The 16,066-nt window shown below is 26.3% G+C and overlaps 1 protein-coding gene across 1 annotated transcript in view; it reads right to left on the reverse strand.

Moving 5' to 3' along the window:
* The window catches only part of LOC145829967 (reelin-like), a 43,456-nt gene extending 30,335 nt beyond the window's left edge, over positions 1-13,121 (reverse strand). Inside the window, exons 1-24 of the mRNA XM_082937859.1 lie at positions 12,781-13,121; positions 11,981-12,058; positions 11,528-11,666; positions 11,300-11,397; positions 10,967-11,033; positions 10,409-10,548; positions 9,951-10,038; positions 9,405-9,651; positions 8,350-8,513; positions 7,840-7,968; positions 7,454-7,627; positions 6,580-6,691; positions 6,167-6,285; positions 5,818-5,979; positions 5,157-5,369; positions 4,536-4,731; positions 4,164-4,276; positions 3,895-4,035; positions 3,627-3,822; positions 3,087-3,201; positions 2,159-2,319; positions 1,495-1,650; positions 670-822; positions 55-329 (exon numbers count right to left, since the gene is read on the reverse strand). Coding sequence (XP_082793985.1) covers positions 55-329; positions 670-822; positions 1,495-1,650; positions 2,159-2,319; positions 3,087-3,201; positions 3,627-3,822; positions 3,895-4,035; positions 4,164-4,276; positions 4,536-4,731; positions 5,157-5,369; positions 5,818-5,979; positions 6,167-6,285; positions 6,580-6,691; positions 7,454-7,627; positions 7,840-7,968; positions 8,350-8,513; positions 9,405-9,651; positions 9,951-10,038; positions 10,409-10,548; positions 10,967-11,033; positions 11,300-11,397; positions 11,528-11,666; positions 11,981-12,058; positions 12,781-12,982 — 3,638 coding nt within the window. The 5' untranslated portion in view covers positions 12,983-13,121. The remainder of the gene's footprint in view (positions 1-54; positions 330-669; positions 823-1,494; positions 1,651-2,158; positions 2,320-3,086; positions 3,202-3,626; positions 3,823-3,894; positions 4,036-4,163; positions 4,277-4,535; positions 4,732-5,156; positions 5,370-5,817; positions 5,980-6,166; positions 6,286-6,579; positions 6,692-7,453; positions 7,628-7,839; positions 7,969-8,349; positions 8,514-9,404; positions 9,652-9,950; positions 10,039-10,408; positions 10,549-10,966; positions 11,034-11,299; positions 11,398-11,527; positions 11,667-11,980; positions 12,059-12,780) is intronic.
* Positions 13,122-16,066: the final 2,945 nt, after the last annotated feature.

Raw genomic sequence — 16,066 nt, forward strand, 5'->3', positions numbered from 1 at the left:
GCTTTTCAAAATGTTTTATATAATTTTGATATTAAAATTATAATAATTACTAACTTTGAAGCAACTATTTTAGTGATGCCAACAGTAACTCTTGTCCACAAATCGTAGTCGCCCTGATGATACCTGGAGCTTTCGTCTAATGTCCTGGCAGATCCTGTGCACAGATGCGATCTTTGATCTCCAACATTTGACTGGTCTGAAGTCTCAAGGTGCTGACCACTTGGGTAACAAGATCTTACCAACAAGTCCCAAGTAACTCCTCCATCATGAGAGAACTCGAGTCTGACAGGGGAGTCGTAACTAAAATCACGTGTGCAACCCAAGTTTATCTGTTGCATTATAAATAAAACCGTAGACAAACATCTTTTTATTAATGCATTCTTTTAAACTACGAATCACTTAATAGGTGCTAGTGTAATGGTTTATACTATATCTTTTATGTAAAACAATTTTTTTTACCTAAATTAAAAATTTACGTTATAATCTTTTAAAAAACTGTTTGTACTTGTTACTAATTCCAAGACTTTGGACTTTTTAAAAGACATTATATGCCATCACTGTAAACCGCATTAAGTCAATATAAAGTTTAAATACTAAAAAACAAATTAATTAATTTCTAATTTCATTAGAGCTTCAGTACTAAAGCTAGAAAATAAATAAATATCTTACTTCAAACTGTATAACATCATCACTTGTAAGAAAGAAATCATCAGTGGAAGCAAACCTGTCACCTTTTGTACCACTAAACACAATAGCATTTTTCCGAGATGAACAAAATTCGTTTGTATCTCCCTTGTTTGAAAACGAAAGAAACGATGAAACCTAAAAAGTTTTTTATTTTGCTACTTAACAATGTATAAAAGATATAGAAAATAGACTAGAAATTATGCTTAAATATTTATGTTAAAAATGTTTATTATTTAGAGTATGTCTAAAAATAGTTTCATTGGTTTGCCGGAGTTGACAGGAAAATATCTCAGCGAGACATCGTGGTTTAGAAACTTCAATAAACAAACTTTAAACAACTATTTAAACCAAAGTTGTAATAAAATGATCGCTAAATAGGTACTACTCTCTACGGACAGTTAAATTAAAATCACATCTTAAAAAGTTTTATATAAACGACATAAGTTTGCTTTTTTCATGAGTTGTTTTCAATTTATACAAAAGTGTTGCGAGTCAGATATATGGTAGACTGAATCTAGCCGGCAGGTCAAAGTTTGCCGACCCTGTTCTACAATTAATAAAAATTGACTTAGTTTACGAGACTATTAGAAAAAATGAATTAAAGAAGCAAAAAAATTCTATAGTTAGAAAAATTTAATAAAACTAGTGTAAGCGGCCACAACTTAAAAATGAATCATTAAAACTACACATAAAATGTTTGCTTAAAAAAATGCTTTAAATAAACAACATTTTTTAGATACTCATCAAAATTTAAACATACTTTAATTTAAATATATTTGAACATACTTTAACAAAACAATTACAAACCATATTTCCTGTGCCTCTCAGCTGCTTGGTTTCAATCAAGCTTGCTACAAGTGGATCTCCACCTGAAGGCATGACTAGTGAACTTTCTGCTTCGTCTGAAATCATGAAATCCCCTACTATAATGTCATCAATGGACCATTCATCAGTTGATAGGCCCTTAAATATTAACAATTTTCTCTTATGACGTTTAAAAAAAAACATACAGAAGAGTTAAGTAAAATTTAATTAACTGTTTGATCAATTTACGGCATTTGATACAGTTTAATTTTGGCTTATTTGTATCTTTTATTGCAGTCAAAACATATTTTTTATATTAAATTAAGTTTACATAAAAATTTGAGAGATTATTTAAAAATTACTTCAGTTATTGCAAAATAAAGTTATCTACTTTGTTAGTTTATTTTAGTTTTTATGTTGAAAATATTTTAAAAAAGATCATTTACTTATAATAACTCTGAACAGTACATGCTTGAACTGATCTTTGAGTTATTTTCTTCATGAAAAAATAAATTATAAAATTTTTAGTAAAAATGTGAGTTTTTAATTTTCGGATGACTCTTAGTAAAAAGTTACATTCAATTAAGGATATCAAAACTCGTCATTTCAAAAAACCTGCGTTATTTCTACTTACATTATTCAAATGCAAGAAAAGATTATCTCAAACCTCGTGCTTTGGTTGCCACCAGCGTAACCTTGTGTGTGACGTCATACAAGAAGTTGGAACTGGAATGTGGATGTGAGTTGGCGAAAGGTACTCATTGTAATAAAACTCTTGGATAAAAAACCACGAAACACCACCGTTTAGTGAATATTGCAGTAAAACTCCTGTTTTTGTTTAGAACACATTTAAACTATTATTTAGCTCAATTTAAGTCAAATTTAAATAATCTATCGAATTATTTAAATACTTTTAAAATGCTTATGTACATTTTAATTAGTATGAATTTCAATAGTGTGAACATTAAGATTGTTTTCAAGCTTTTGTTTGTTTTATTTAAATTTTTTTAAACCATAAAAACTGAACTTTTGTTAATGCATAGACTAAAGTTGTATATACATACTGTGGATCCATCGTGAATTAGTCTACTAAATGTAAACTAAATATTTCTTAGTTTAATATTATTATTGTTTAAAAGCTTAGAATACTTTCTTGATTTTTTTTTTTACATTTTTTGTTCCGTATACTACCTTTTCTTAGACAAACTGAAGCCTAGAGTCGTCTTATGAGCAACTTGGGTTTAAAAAAGTTTAAAGTACAATTGAAACAACCAGTTTTATTTCTAAATCTAGAAAACTTTTATTAGGCACTTTTACTCAACTGAAAAACGATAAAAGAATAAAAATGAAGTATGTTTAAATTTTTATACTAAGTAGCGAATAGCAGTTTTGTTAAGTACTTTGATTAATTTTTATTTAAGGTGTTTGCTACTTTATAAACGTTTTTCATCAAAAGTTTGATAATTATTTACTATTTATGACCTGATGTTACATTTTAACTGTCTTTAAACAAAAATAAGGTTAATTGGTCTATAAAAAATTTCTAACGTAACTAAACACTTTTAGCAGAAAACTGTTTATTCATCAATATTAACCTTTTTCTCTTTCTTTTACAATTTGGCAATCACCGCTTCCGATTTGAAGTGTGAATTGAATTTGGCCTCCATGTGTCAGGTCCATGTCAGGTGACATCAAAATTCTACTTCCTTCCTACAACAGTATACTTTTACAACAATCGTTAAAAAATACATAAAGGTTAAATCAATTTTAAAAACTTGTAGCAACCATACTAACGAACTTTTTTAAACTTCTAACTCAGTTACCTGATAAAACATTCAGCACACTGACTAGTCTTTGTGCGTAATATTTCTAAAAACTTAAAATTTTTAAATACTGTTTAAGTTTTCGTTTTAAACTTAGTATTTAATAACATTATACAATTTTTTAACTTTTATTTAGTTTGAAACATATGCTTTTTTAAAGAAATGAACAAAAATATTAAATTTTTATAAGCTGGTTTAAGTTATTTCATAAGAGCAAAAAGCTTTTTTTTTTAACATTATCATTTTTATTTTGACATCTTATTATGTTTAAGACTCTAGAAAATTAATTAATATTTAATGTAATTGTAATACTTTGTCAAAATGCAAAAAGCTTGATCCAGTCATCGAAGAGCAGCCGAAACCACCAGCGCTTGGATCAACTTTATCTCCACCGTAAATCTGCCAACCGTAGTTTTTCAACTTTTGAATGTTTTCAAACCCTGCCTGTAAGTTTGCTGGTAACGTCTTCATAGGAAGACAAGTCGGCCCTGAATATCCAACATCACATCTTAATAAATAAGATTTGTTTGAGTTAAATAACATGTTTTAAACAGTTTTCACAAAGCTGAAAAGGCCTAACTTGCAAAGACCGTGACGACAAAAACCATGCCCATGGCACATATCAGGACAAGAAGGTCCAATGTACACGTCATTAAAAGCCCAAACCCCAGCATTTTCTTCACTGTTGTACTCTATTGCTCTTAACCTTGTAGATTCTGACCTTTAAATAGTTTTTATTTTTGATATCAAGTTGTTTACTGAATCTAATTTTCATTAAAATCAAATAGTTGATAAATTAAAAAAATATATAAACCTATTTTAATTTTAATTATCATTAATAAATTTAACCAGGCTTTTGACGGTAAACAAATTATTTTTCTCGACCAATCGGCGTTCTCATTTGCAAGATAAATAGAAGATTGGTGGTAATCTTGAGAAGTTGTTGAACCAGGAGTGCTCAACTGTTAAATGCAGCATGTTTTTAGCAAAACTTAAACATAACAAAAATTATTTAAATCATTTGTTGATCATTAAAAATTATTTTGTTTATTTTTGTTTAAGGTTTAGTTGATATGTTTTACATTAAAAATTTAAAGTTTTTAACCTTACAAACTTATTAAATTGTTTGTTTAATACTTAAAAATGTAAAATTACTTTTTAACTAAAAATAGGAAATAAGTTTACAGTTCTTATAAGTAAAGTAATAAAAAATAGTTGCACCTCATAAACTAGGTTCCAAGTTTTTCCGTGGTCTGTAGAGTATTCAAGGTGCACTTCAGTGGTTGGATTGTTCCATACTTGGTCGTCGTGACAACCAATAACAAGTTCCGCCTGAACTATAAATCCTGAAGAAATTTGAAGAGAATCGGTCTCTGCATATCTGTAATCTGAATGGTGAGCGGGCTCCTCCGTGAAGCTGTTTTTAGTGCTATACTTTTTATCTTAACTAGCTTTTAACTACTGTAACTAGGCAAGTATTTGAAGCACTAGTGTAACTGACTGTAATCACTTGAAACACTTGAAATTTATTCTTAAACCAATTTTACTAAAAAAATATTTTAAGGTAACAATAGCAAGTATTAAACAAACTATTGTTCTCAATCTAAAGTAATAGTTAAACCTTAGATCTTATTTAACAAGTTCAATCCTAAAAAATAGTATAACTAATAGTTAGAAAAACAGTTTAAAATGGTAATGTACTAAAAAACTTTCAAAACATTGATCTAATTTCAATAATTCTCGGTAAAAAATAAACAAACTAGATATTATTAAGGTTGTTAAACTAAAATTTTCTAAGTTTGTTCATACTTTTGTATTAAACTATTACTACTAAAAACTAACGCTAGCACAGGAAACTTTCCACAGAATTCTTGAGCGTGACCCAAATGGAAAGTTATTGCTTCATTTCCAGCTGTTCTGAACAACTTTGACGTCACTGTTACATCATCAATTGCCCACACTGCGCCTCCTGCCGGTAACTTTCGTGCTAATTGTCGCCAACGCAACTGCAAACCGCGAACTTGCGCCTCTTGCGGAAGTTCGATGGATACAATGCTACATTTAATATAATTAATAAAATACCTTTCTCGTTGGGTTTAAATATTTTAAAGTATGTACTGTTGGTATATTTGGAAGTTGCTTTAAATCTCTAAAAAAAACTAGCCTCTTTTTATTTAATCTTTGAGATTATTATCTGGTTTTAGACTTACTTACATGTAAGACTTTGAATAAGAAATAAGTTAAGTTTAGACTGGTTTTTACTATCATATAAAAAAGTAACATTTGACAATTGTTTTCAAAAATGTTTGTGTTATGTTTTTCGTTAACCTTTTTAAGCATCATAAAGTTTAGGTAATACTTATTTAATTTACTATAATAATTTAAACATCAAAGAATTTCATTTAATTAAAACATTAATAGACTTGACCAAAAACTATTATTTTCTTGTAATCTATTGTAAGAAAGTAAAAACTTAATGTAGTCCATTAAGACTAATTTATACCTAGGTTTTCTATTAGAATTGAAGGAAATATGTTTTAGTAAACTCCAGGTGATTCTCCCATTTACAGAGTATTCAATGAGGACACCTTGACCAGGAGTAGATGGTGATGGACAACTTCCAGTGGCTGAAATTCGTCCCATTAGAATTGAAAACTGAAGATATCTAAATAAAAATAGTTAAAGTTATAAGTAGTCATTTCGTTTTAATTTAAAATATATTATTATGTCATACTTTTTTTTATTTTTTAGGCTAGAATTTTTTGTGCAAAATAATGTTTTTTTTAATAAACTAGTTTTTAAAAAGTGTAGCTTGTAATTTTTTCTTTCAGCCTGTTATATTTAATACCAACTTTAGTCCTGAAGCGTCAATTTGTCTGGTAGTAACTGATCTCACACCTTCTTTGTTAAAAACTAGAGACTTTCCAAACCCAACAATTCCACATTCAAAACCAATTATTCCACCCGAAAGCTTTTAAATTAAAACAATCTGTTTTTATTTTATTTATACGATTAAAAAATATCTAGTTTGTTAATAATGTTTAATGAACGATAAAAAAGTGCTCAAAAAGTTTGGTCTAAAGAACTGGTGTACGAAAAACCTTTCGGTTATCGAGTTACATGACAATTTAAAAATATTCATGTTAGTTATTATTTTGTTTCATAAACTTTTATATTTTATAAATGGGATTCCACCTTATAAATAAAAATTTATAAATACTATTAGAAATACTTTTTTGACAAACAAAGGTTCAACAAATTTTACTTCAGAAAATAAAGTTGAGTTGATGTTCTTGTTAGAGAAACCTTCCGATACGAACTCAATCATTTGAAAGGTTGCTTCTTCACAGCTACCACCTGTGTAGCCCTCATCACACCTAAATTTTGTTAACTAGATTAGCTTTTCTGAAAGAACAAACAAGAAACAGTTAGTTTGCACTGAAAATTTTCAACTTTAAATAAAGCTGTACTTTAAGGTTTGAAATTGCGTCAATTAAAATACTTACGAAAAAATTTTTATATAGTAGTCTTATATTCTATATACAAACACTATAAATTTTCTTGTTTTTTTTTTAGTTTAAAAGATTAGTGGTTACAATTGTTTTTTTAGTTTTTTTCTTTGCACATTTTAGAATTTTTTTTAATAGTATAATAGATCTTTTTTGTTCAAACATATTCTAAAGAACAGTAGAAACTTATACATAAAACTAATTTACTGTGCACCAAATCTTACAAGTAACATAAAATCAAAAAAAAGAGTAAACTTTTAACTTGTTTCATTGTAAACACAATAAATTCAAAAACATTAAAAGCAACCAAAAAAATAAAACTCATAATAACTACATATTTTTTACAATGTAAATACTCAATTGATAATCTAGAGTTTAATTTTTCAGTGACCTATTTTGCACAGTTTTTAGAAAGATAGCAAATCATTTTTAATTACTTGTTAAGTTTTTTATATGTCAGTTTGGAAACAAATATTAATAAGATTTTTGATAAGACATATTTTTTTACTACAACTATCTTTTGAATTTTTTATAAATGCCATAGCTAATTAATGTTGTATGAAAAACAACAAATAATAAAAGTAGGCAAAATGCATAGTAAGATATTTATCAAGAAACTTTTAAACAAACAAGCATCCGTCAGAAATGCAAGATCCATGACCGTTACAAAAGTCAGGACAAACATCACTTTTTCCGATATAAATGTCATCTATCGCCCATTGTACATTTCCACTTTGCTGTAGTTTGAATCGCGTTGTAGAAGTTTTAGCTTCATCTGGAAGTGGAAATGAAACCCGTGTCCAACTTTTGCGTATAAAAAATCAATTTTAATATCAAAATTTTGTTATTATAAAAACTTTTAGATAACTTTTAGAATTATTTTTCAAGTAAATTCAAAAGCTAACTTAATTTTAACGAAAAAAAATTAAACTCAAGAGTTTGTAATTTTTTATTTTAATAAGATTTTAAACTAAAGAAAATGGTTGTTCTAAAAGATATTTTGCAAATAACTATACCCATTATAAGCATGTGATTCAAATACAGTGTGGTAAGAGTTATGCTGCTTGTCACATGTTTCTGGCAGACATTCGCTATGAACTAATTTCCAAGTTTTTCCTAAATCAATCGAAAACATCAAGCTTAATCTAAAAATATTTATGTTCCTTATTTGCAAACTTAAAAACAAAAACTTGTTTTTAACTAGAAAATTCTTACTTTAAAAATACTATTAAAATAATGTTTTAGATACTGTTTTATAATGTTTTTTAAACCTTATGTTGTTTTAAGCTTTTTAACTGTATTACTGCATTTAATACTATTAAAACCTCTAAGTCTAGTTAGTATTTCAACTTTTAACCACAAATGTTTTATTTTAACATTTCCAACTTTTTTTCGAAATAAAGTTAAGTTTTAAACAAGTTTATATTTATTAAATAAAACATACTTATAGCTCGTATTCATGTCGTGAGTTAGGAATTGAGTAGGTTAGCGTTTTATTTTTTAATTACTTTTTAAGTAAAACTAACACAGAGCTAGCTTGTGTTTCCGAACACTGCAAGTTAAAAGAGAACTGAATAAAATGTTGAGATGAGGAGTTAGTAACTTCACTAAGATCTATATCTCTCGACATAAGAAAATTTTCATCTCCGTTACCAGTTACTAACATGGCATTATCTTTTCCGCATGCCGACTAAAAATAAATGCTGTTTTATGCATTGAAAACAAATTTAAAACAATTTTATGTATAACTAGTTCTAGACATAGAAACATTTTTTTCTAAATGTGTTACTACTTAATTTACAACAGTTAAGAAAACTTCAAATCACGGCAAATTGAAATACGACAACTTTAAAGGCTAAAAAATTAATTTAAATCTTTTTATTTTAACTCTGTTTTAACTTTAATTGCCTTATTTTTTTAGTTATATTTTAATACTTTACGTACTTTTTTTGTTTGGGTATAAGGTTTTGTAATTTACTTTTACTTTCACGACTTAAAGTAATGTTGTAAGCAAAATATATATTTTTATTTTAAACTGTTTTCATGTAAGTTACTTCAATTTTCTTTGTTGACAGATTTTTTTTGACTAAAACTTAAAGTTTTTTAAACATATATCATGCTAGATGTCTATACTTAAGGTTATAAACTTTCTCTATGTTTTTATTTCAAAAGACCACAGCTTTAAAAAATTAATCAAAATTTTATACAAATAAGTTGCTACCCATCATATAAGTAATACTCTCTTTAGCATGGTAAACGTTTGATGCAACTATATATTTTTTTGATTCAGCGAAGTATAATTATGAATAGACAGTTTTAACAAGAAAAAATCGCTATTTGTAGTTTAAAAGTTTAAAACATAAGCATGTTTCAGACATTGCAATTTTCGTTATTTGTTTAAAAACAAAGATAAACAATTACATTTGTTTTTAGATAATTTTAGCTTTAATTTTAAAACTGATAAAAGTATTTGAATAAGAATATTTTTTAACATCTATCTGAATAATAAAACTGGTTTTAATTTCTAAAGAATAGCTAAGTGCTTAAAAAACTAAAATATAGAAACAAGCTTTAAAATAACCAAAATTTCTCCATTAGACTTCCACAACCAATTTAATTTGTTTTCATAATCAAAATCATCATAGAAAGACTTTGGAAGGTCTGTTGAGCTCGTGATTATGACATCATCAATTGCAACACACGCTTCACCTTTTGATGGGATGCGAGGATCGTCATTGATAGTTGTAAGTTTTACCTGGGTTTCCTGTTTCTTAGCATCTTCGGAAATTTGAATCAAATGATCAGAGAAGCTTCTATCCGAGTTCGTTCTTAAAAATATTACAGAATTTATTTTTTTCTACCAAAAATGTTCTTTATAATTGGAAAGAAACAAATTTTAAAAAAATGTTTATGTACGTTTTTTTTTCCGCTACTTTAAGATTTTATTGTCACATACTTTTTTAGAATTACACTTAATTGTATTTAAAATATTTATTTCAGTGTAGTTTTTTGATAAACTGTAGTTTACTTCTTTTTTTACTCTAAAAATGTTTAGAACTTTTATCTATGTTGCATGTAGGTTTAATAATTTATAACACAAAATAATTGTATTAGTAATGCAATTTACTCTATTGTCTGCATAAGTTTCCATTTTGAACTCTTTACCTTGTAATGAATCTCAACAGCTTTATATCCTGCAGAACATGATCCGTGTCCTAAAAGATGTTGTAAAATAATTTTAATGCTCAATTAAAACTATTAAAAGAAGTTATGTACACTTGTTTAAAAATATCTATTCTCAAAAATACTTCTGTAGTGTTATTTTGAACTAATTTTTACAAACAACTATTAGTTGTAGATGTGTAAATACTTGAGTTTTTTCCTTAAATTTTTTTACAACTTTAAAACAAACATACTTTGACATAGTTCAAGTTTCTAAAAAATGGTTGTTTTAAAAAATAGTATTACAGCTGTTAATTTTTTTATAGCTATTTTACAACAAATAAAATAAATAAATATGGTTACAAAAAGTAAAGTATGTAAAGGCATATTCTAAATATTTTTCAAAATAATATTTTAGCTAACCGATTGAAAGTTTCAGATAAGTTGCGGAGGTCATATCTAATAACTTTGTTGTAGCCTGACTTCCACCTTCACAAAAGTTCAAAGATGTTTCTGAATCTCTACATTGTTGAGACGCAACAGCTGTTGTCTGATCCAGATCCCTTAAATTGAAAGCTTACAACTAAAAATTCAGACTAGTTATAGTATACGTATTAATAAGTAGTGTAACTGTTTAAAAAATATAATCGGAAAAATTGTATGTTAATACTAAAAATAATCATTTTACCGAAAATTTAGTTTTAAATAATACTTAAGTTTATTTTATTTCATGTGGTATAAAATTACAGAACGACTTAAGACGAAGTAATTCAAAATTATTTACTTGATTAATCTCAAATTTAAGCAAGCTTAAAAAAATATTTAAGATGGAAATTGTGAAGAAACCCTATTAGTACAAACATAATACAAATATTTATAATGTTGGAGTTTATTTTTGTTACCGAGCTCTGACAATGATAAAAAAATTTCTTATAATTTTCAAGATTATTTATGTTTGGCTAAGTTCTAAAAATAATTTACCAGTTTTGCGACATAGTGAATAAATCAAAATCATCAAACAAAATAACTCCTTGGTGTGTATTCATATCTGAAATCATTTAATCTAAGTTAAAAATAATGAACGATTAAATAAATGTTAAACGTAGTTTAAAAGCGGTCATTAATTAAGTTTATATTTTACTAATTGCCAATAAATACTTACAGGAATTTGTTGACTTAAGTTTCAAAAAAGCTTAATCATTACAAATTTACTAACAAAATTTCGAAAAAAATAAGTTTAAAATAAACTATTGTCAAAAACGTAAATAAAAACATCATGTTTTACCGAGTGTGCATCAAAAATTAAAAGCGAACTTGAAACAGAAGTAGTAATTTGTGGTGGAGATTCACAAAACTTCAGAACAGGTGAGTCACCTCTGTGGATAACACTTGTCCAAGTGCGAGCCATGACGCTTAAAAGTTTTTAATAAGTATTATCAACTCTTTCAAAAAACAATTTACTAAACTTGTCCATGTAGAAAGCATAGTTTTATAGTAAAAAAAAATTGACTGCAATTTTCAATGTAAATAATTTTAACCAACTAAAATACGACGCATCCACTGCCACTAGAAGGCGCCATAAAGAAGAAAGACAAAGAGTCAGTTGCCATCGGAGACATGTAAGTATAAATTAAAGAACACTTCGGTACATCGCCTGACGACTCAAGCAGATGAGTATCCCCTGTTAAAATAACAATAATGATAAAAATACTCAAAAGCATCTAATGAGAAGTTTACTCAGAAAATGTATTTTATAATCAACTTGTAAAAAGATACCAATACATTTTTTTAAATGTTGTAAATAAAATAATACGTATTATTTTATTAATTTTATTTTTAGATAATTAATATAATAGAGTTTGAGACTGATGTTTTTTTACCATAAAAAAAAAATAAAAATAAGCACAACTAAAAATTTATTTTAAGTTTTTTTTTTTGTGTTTAATATAACAATATTTTAAAGCTATTTGTTGGAAAAACATTTTTATTAATTACCTCTATTTACGCTTTTTTCTCCGGGCAATTGTGACGTAACCATAACATAGTTGAAAGCTTGCTGTGTCGTCAAAGTAGCTGGAAAATATTTTTGTTTAAAGATGATAAAAAATTAAAACAATAAGATTTTATTTCTACTAAACTTAATAAACGTGACTGTGTAAGTTGTGTGATTGCAAAATCTGGTTCAAAAAATATGCATTATAGACTTAAATATTTATCATTCCAAATTTTCTTTACCAATCTAATTCGTTTAAAACTTTATTTTTCTAATTAAACTAACTTTTAAAATGTTGAAGTTTTTTTAATGTTTTTTGAAATACTTTTCTTTTCAAAAATATTGTATGGTATTATAAACTTTTATTTTTTATTAAAGTATATTAAAACTTGCATAAATAAAAATGTTTATTAAAAAAAAAGATAAAATAAAGATTTTCCTCACAGTAGCTTGTGAAAAGTAGTTGTAAAAAGTATTACTTAATAACTTACTTAATGTTTTATGTTTGTTACTAAATGTAAACAGTGTAGATAGGGTTATAAATTATTTTGTTACTAGAAGCTTTAAAACTTTTTAATAAAAGTGTTCGTCTCTAATATTAAAAAAATAAGTTTATCAAAGTACAAAATCAGCTTTAAGTTTTTATAAGAGTAAACTTGTATTTTAATTTTATTGTTTTTTAGTTAACAAAAATGTCTTGTTTTACGGTCAAATAAATTAATAAAGTTTTATTACATTCGTTCTAGTTTACTAAACTTGGTTAGTATTTATCAAAAGTTATTGAGTGTTAATTGCATCAAACCTTGATACATTTTGTCTCCGTCGTAACTTGTAAATCCCCCATCTATCTCTATTTTGACGTCAGAATCAAAACTTCCACCGCCAGGGTACTCACCTACCCCAATACAGGGGCCGTACGTTTGGTAAAAACCTTGAGTGACGCAATCACACAAGAAAGCGAAGCAAGTAAGTGCGATTACGAGTTGTGACGCTATAAACGTCATATCTGAAGGACCTCGATATTACGAAGGTTGCACTTAATTTGAAATATAAAAGTCTCTCCTATTTTTATCAATTTTTTGTTGACTGTAGCTAGTTTCAATAAAAGAAAAATTCTAGAGACGGTTCACTATTTTACTATTAAGACCTGTACAATATTTAGAAAATAATAAAACAAATGAATCAGAAAAAACACATTTTTTATATCTTAAAGGTCATAAAAAACTGAAGCCTTTACTATTTAGCTATGTATGTTGAATATAAATACTTAGTTTTCACATTTAAATAACGATTTTTTTGTTTATTTCATCAAAATACCTTTAACATAATAGCAAAATTCTTAATCTAACAAAGCTTTGTGCAAAATTTTGTAAATAACAAAACATCACTTTGTATGTAGTGTTATGTGTGAGATTCTAAGACAAAGCCTTGATTGTACAAAATACGTAACTAAATTTTTTTTTTGTTTTAATATTTTTCCGTTAGATTTGAAAACGTTGTTTTTTAGAATAAAATCTCTTTAAGAATTCAATTAATACTTAGTGTTTGTTTAAGTGGAAAACAATAGTCATCCCACAAAAGTAAGATATCTTTAACCGCGTCTAATTTTTTCTGTATTAAGATAAACTAAAACCGCTAAACACTGTTTTTTAGGTTTTTTTAAAGTTTATATTCCGTTGAAGTTGCAATAATGTGTTATTGAAAAAATGGTTCTAACTTTATAATTATAACTTTTAACAAATTAATAAAACTTGCCGTAACTTTTATATACAGTCAGTCTAAAAAATTCAAAATTTAAATTTAAATAAAAAATCTAAAAAACTCCTTATAGAAGTTTAAAAAACATTTTCTAGTTTTCATTTTAAATTTAAATGCATTTTAATATTTTTAAACGAGTATAAAAATTTCACACTTAAAGTTTTGTTAATGTTTTCATTTGTGTTGTAAGGATTTTTGGAAGTATTTTTTTTTTTCAAACTTCGAATGATTTTCTGCTTAGTCTGTTTGTTATCTAAGTTGTAGAAATATAATAAAGTTATGAACAAACTCAATAAGATTATAAATATTTACTTCTCGTTTGAATTGAAGTTTATTAAACGTCAATTAACGCATTTCAAAATTTTGTGTTTTTCTCTCATAACACAAAAACATAGTAATAAAATAAATAGTAGAATTATTTCAAATAAACTTTTGAAGTTTGCGCAAACTACTTTAATCTGAATAAAATATATAAACTCTGGTTTTAACAAAAATTACAGAAAAGGCTTTTCTTGAAAGCCCAGTCTCAAGTAAGTTGTTTCGATAACAAATACACACTTTTGCTACACCTGATGTTCTACTCTTGAATTCAACTTTTACATTAGCTTCTATCACACCTCAACAACTTACAGGAATGAATACAATCATCATGTTGTATGTATCACGCCTCAGTGCGTAAAATCTTTTTGATGTTACTTAATCACCTAGGAAACAGCTCCACAGGTTGCCATGTGTTGCTGCAATCACGTTGGAATTGAACTTTGACCATAAATCACGTGACTTTAGTTTCGTCTGTACTTTTTTAAGTAAACAGGTTATGTTTTAGAAAGAACAAACAGACTATTATAATGATCATTCACAAGAGTACTTCGTATAAGTAGAACGGACTTAGAGTAAAATACCGATGTATTGATAATCATCAATTTAAAGAAGCTTAGTCCTTTACACAAGTAAATAAGATTGTAAACATAATACAATACAAAAGCCTCGCTTAAACTCATTGTTGTTTTTTTTTGTATATTAGAATGAAAAAATCTTGATAGCCATAATGAAAAACTAATCAAATTATAAGCAACATTTTAAGTAAGTTTAAGTAAACATTCATTGATAACTGAGTGGTTTTACAAAGAAAAAATATCATAAGTAATTTTCTGAAAGATTTTTTTTTGAAGTATATGAAGACTAAAATATTGTTTTGTGATAGAAATAAAAAGTTTTAAAAGTTTAAAATTATCTTTCAATTGTTATTAAACTGCTAAAATGTTATGGTCATTTATTTGCTATAGAACTTTTTTTTTAATTTGTTGCTAACAATTTTGAACTTACTAGCCTTGAAACAATTAAATTAAGTTAGAATGTGTAGTACCTGCTAATTATACTCCAAATTAAAAAAAAAACATTTAATTAAGGCCGTAAAATTTTTTAGCGTTTTATATCTCGCATTAATGACTACCTTTATATTTTTTATCAAAGATAGCTTATTTTAAAATTAGCTTAAACATTTCAACATATAAAAACAAAACAAGAAAAAATGAGATGTATTTTAAATAATAAAAATTAATTTTTAAGTTGGAAAAGTTTACAAATATTAATAAAAATAATAATCGTAACTTTTATGAAACTAGTAAAATATAGTCATGACTTTTAAGTATATGAAAGATTTGATAAATAAATATTACTTTTATGTATTATTTTTATTTATATATTCAATTTAGTGCAATTAATTTTTTAGTTAAAGAGCAGCTTGAGGCTTTATTTTAGCTTTAGTTTTTTTTATAGATATATCTAATACATTTTTTATAAAACCGACGTAAAACAAAATCAAATTGCATTAATAGTTAAGTACATAATTTTTGTTTTGTCATGCAAAGTTTTAAACAGCTGCAGAAAAGTTTAGTTGGACAACAAAGCTTCATTTTTTAGCTTTATGGGAAAGTTGTTTCAAAATAAAAACTCACGAATAGAAAAGTTGATGTGAACTTTAAAATATTAGCTGTTACGCAAAAAGGTAACTAAGCAATTCTACTTTTAAAAATTACAATCTCTATTTTTTTAGTTTTTTTTAAAGTTAAATTCTACTCTATTTTTAATAACTATATATGAACCCAACAAAGTTGGTAATTAGTTATTTTAAAGATATAATCTGGTTTATGCAAAAGTTAATAAGTAATCATAACAGTTATTTTTGAAAGTTAGTATAACTTAAACTTATCCTAGATATTTAGTACTATAAGTTGATATATTTTTAACTGCATAAACATTTTTGATAGGATAATCATGAAAACAGGATTTTTTTATTTATTCTGAAAAAGCTTGAACTTCTGTCAATT

This window comes from Thalia democratica, chromosome 2 (assembly GCF_965202585.1).
Source record: "Thalia democratica chromosome 2, ktThaDemo2.hap1.1, whole genome shotgun sequence".
NCBI lineage: Eukaryota > Metazoa > Chordata > Thaliacea > Salpida > Salpidae > Thalia > Thalia democratica.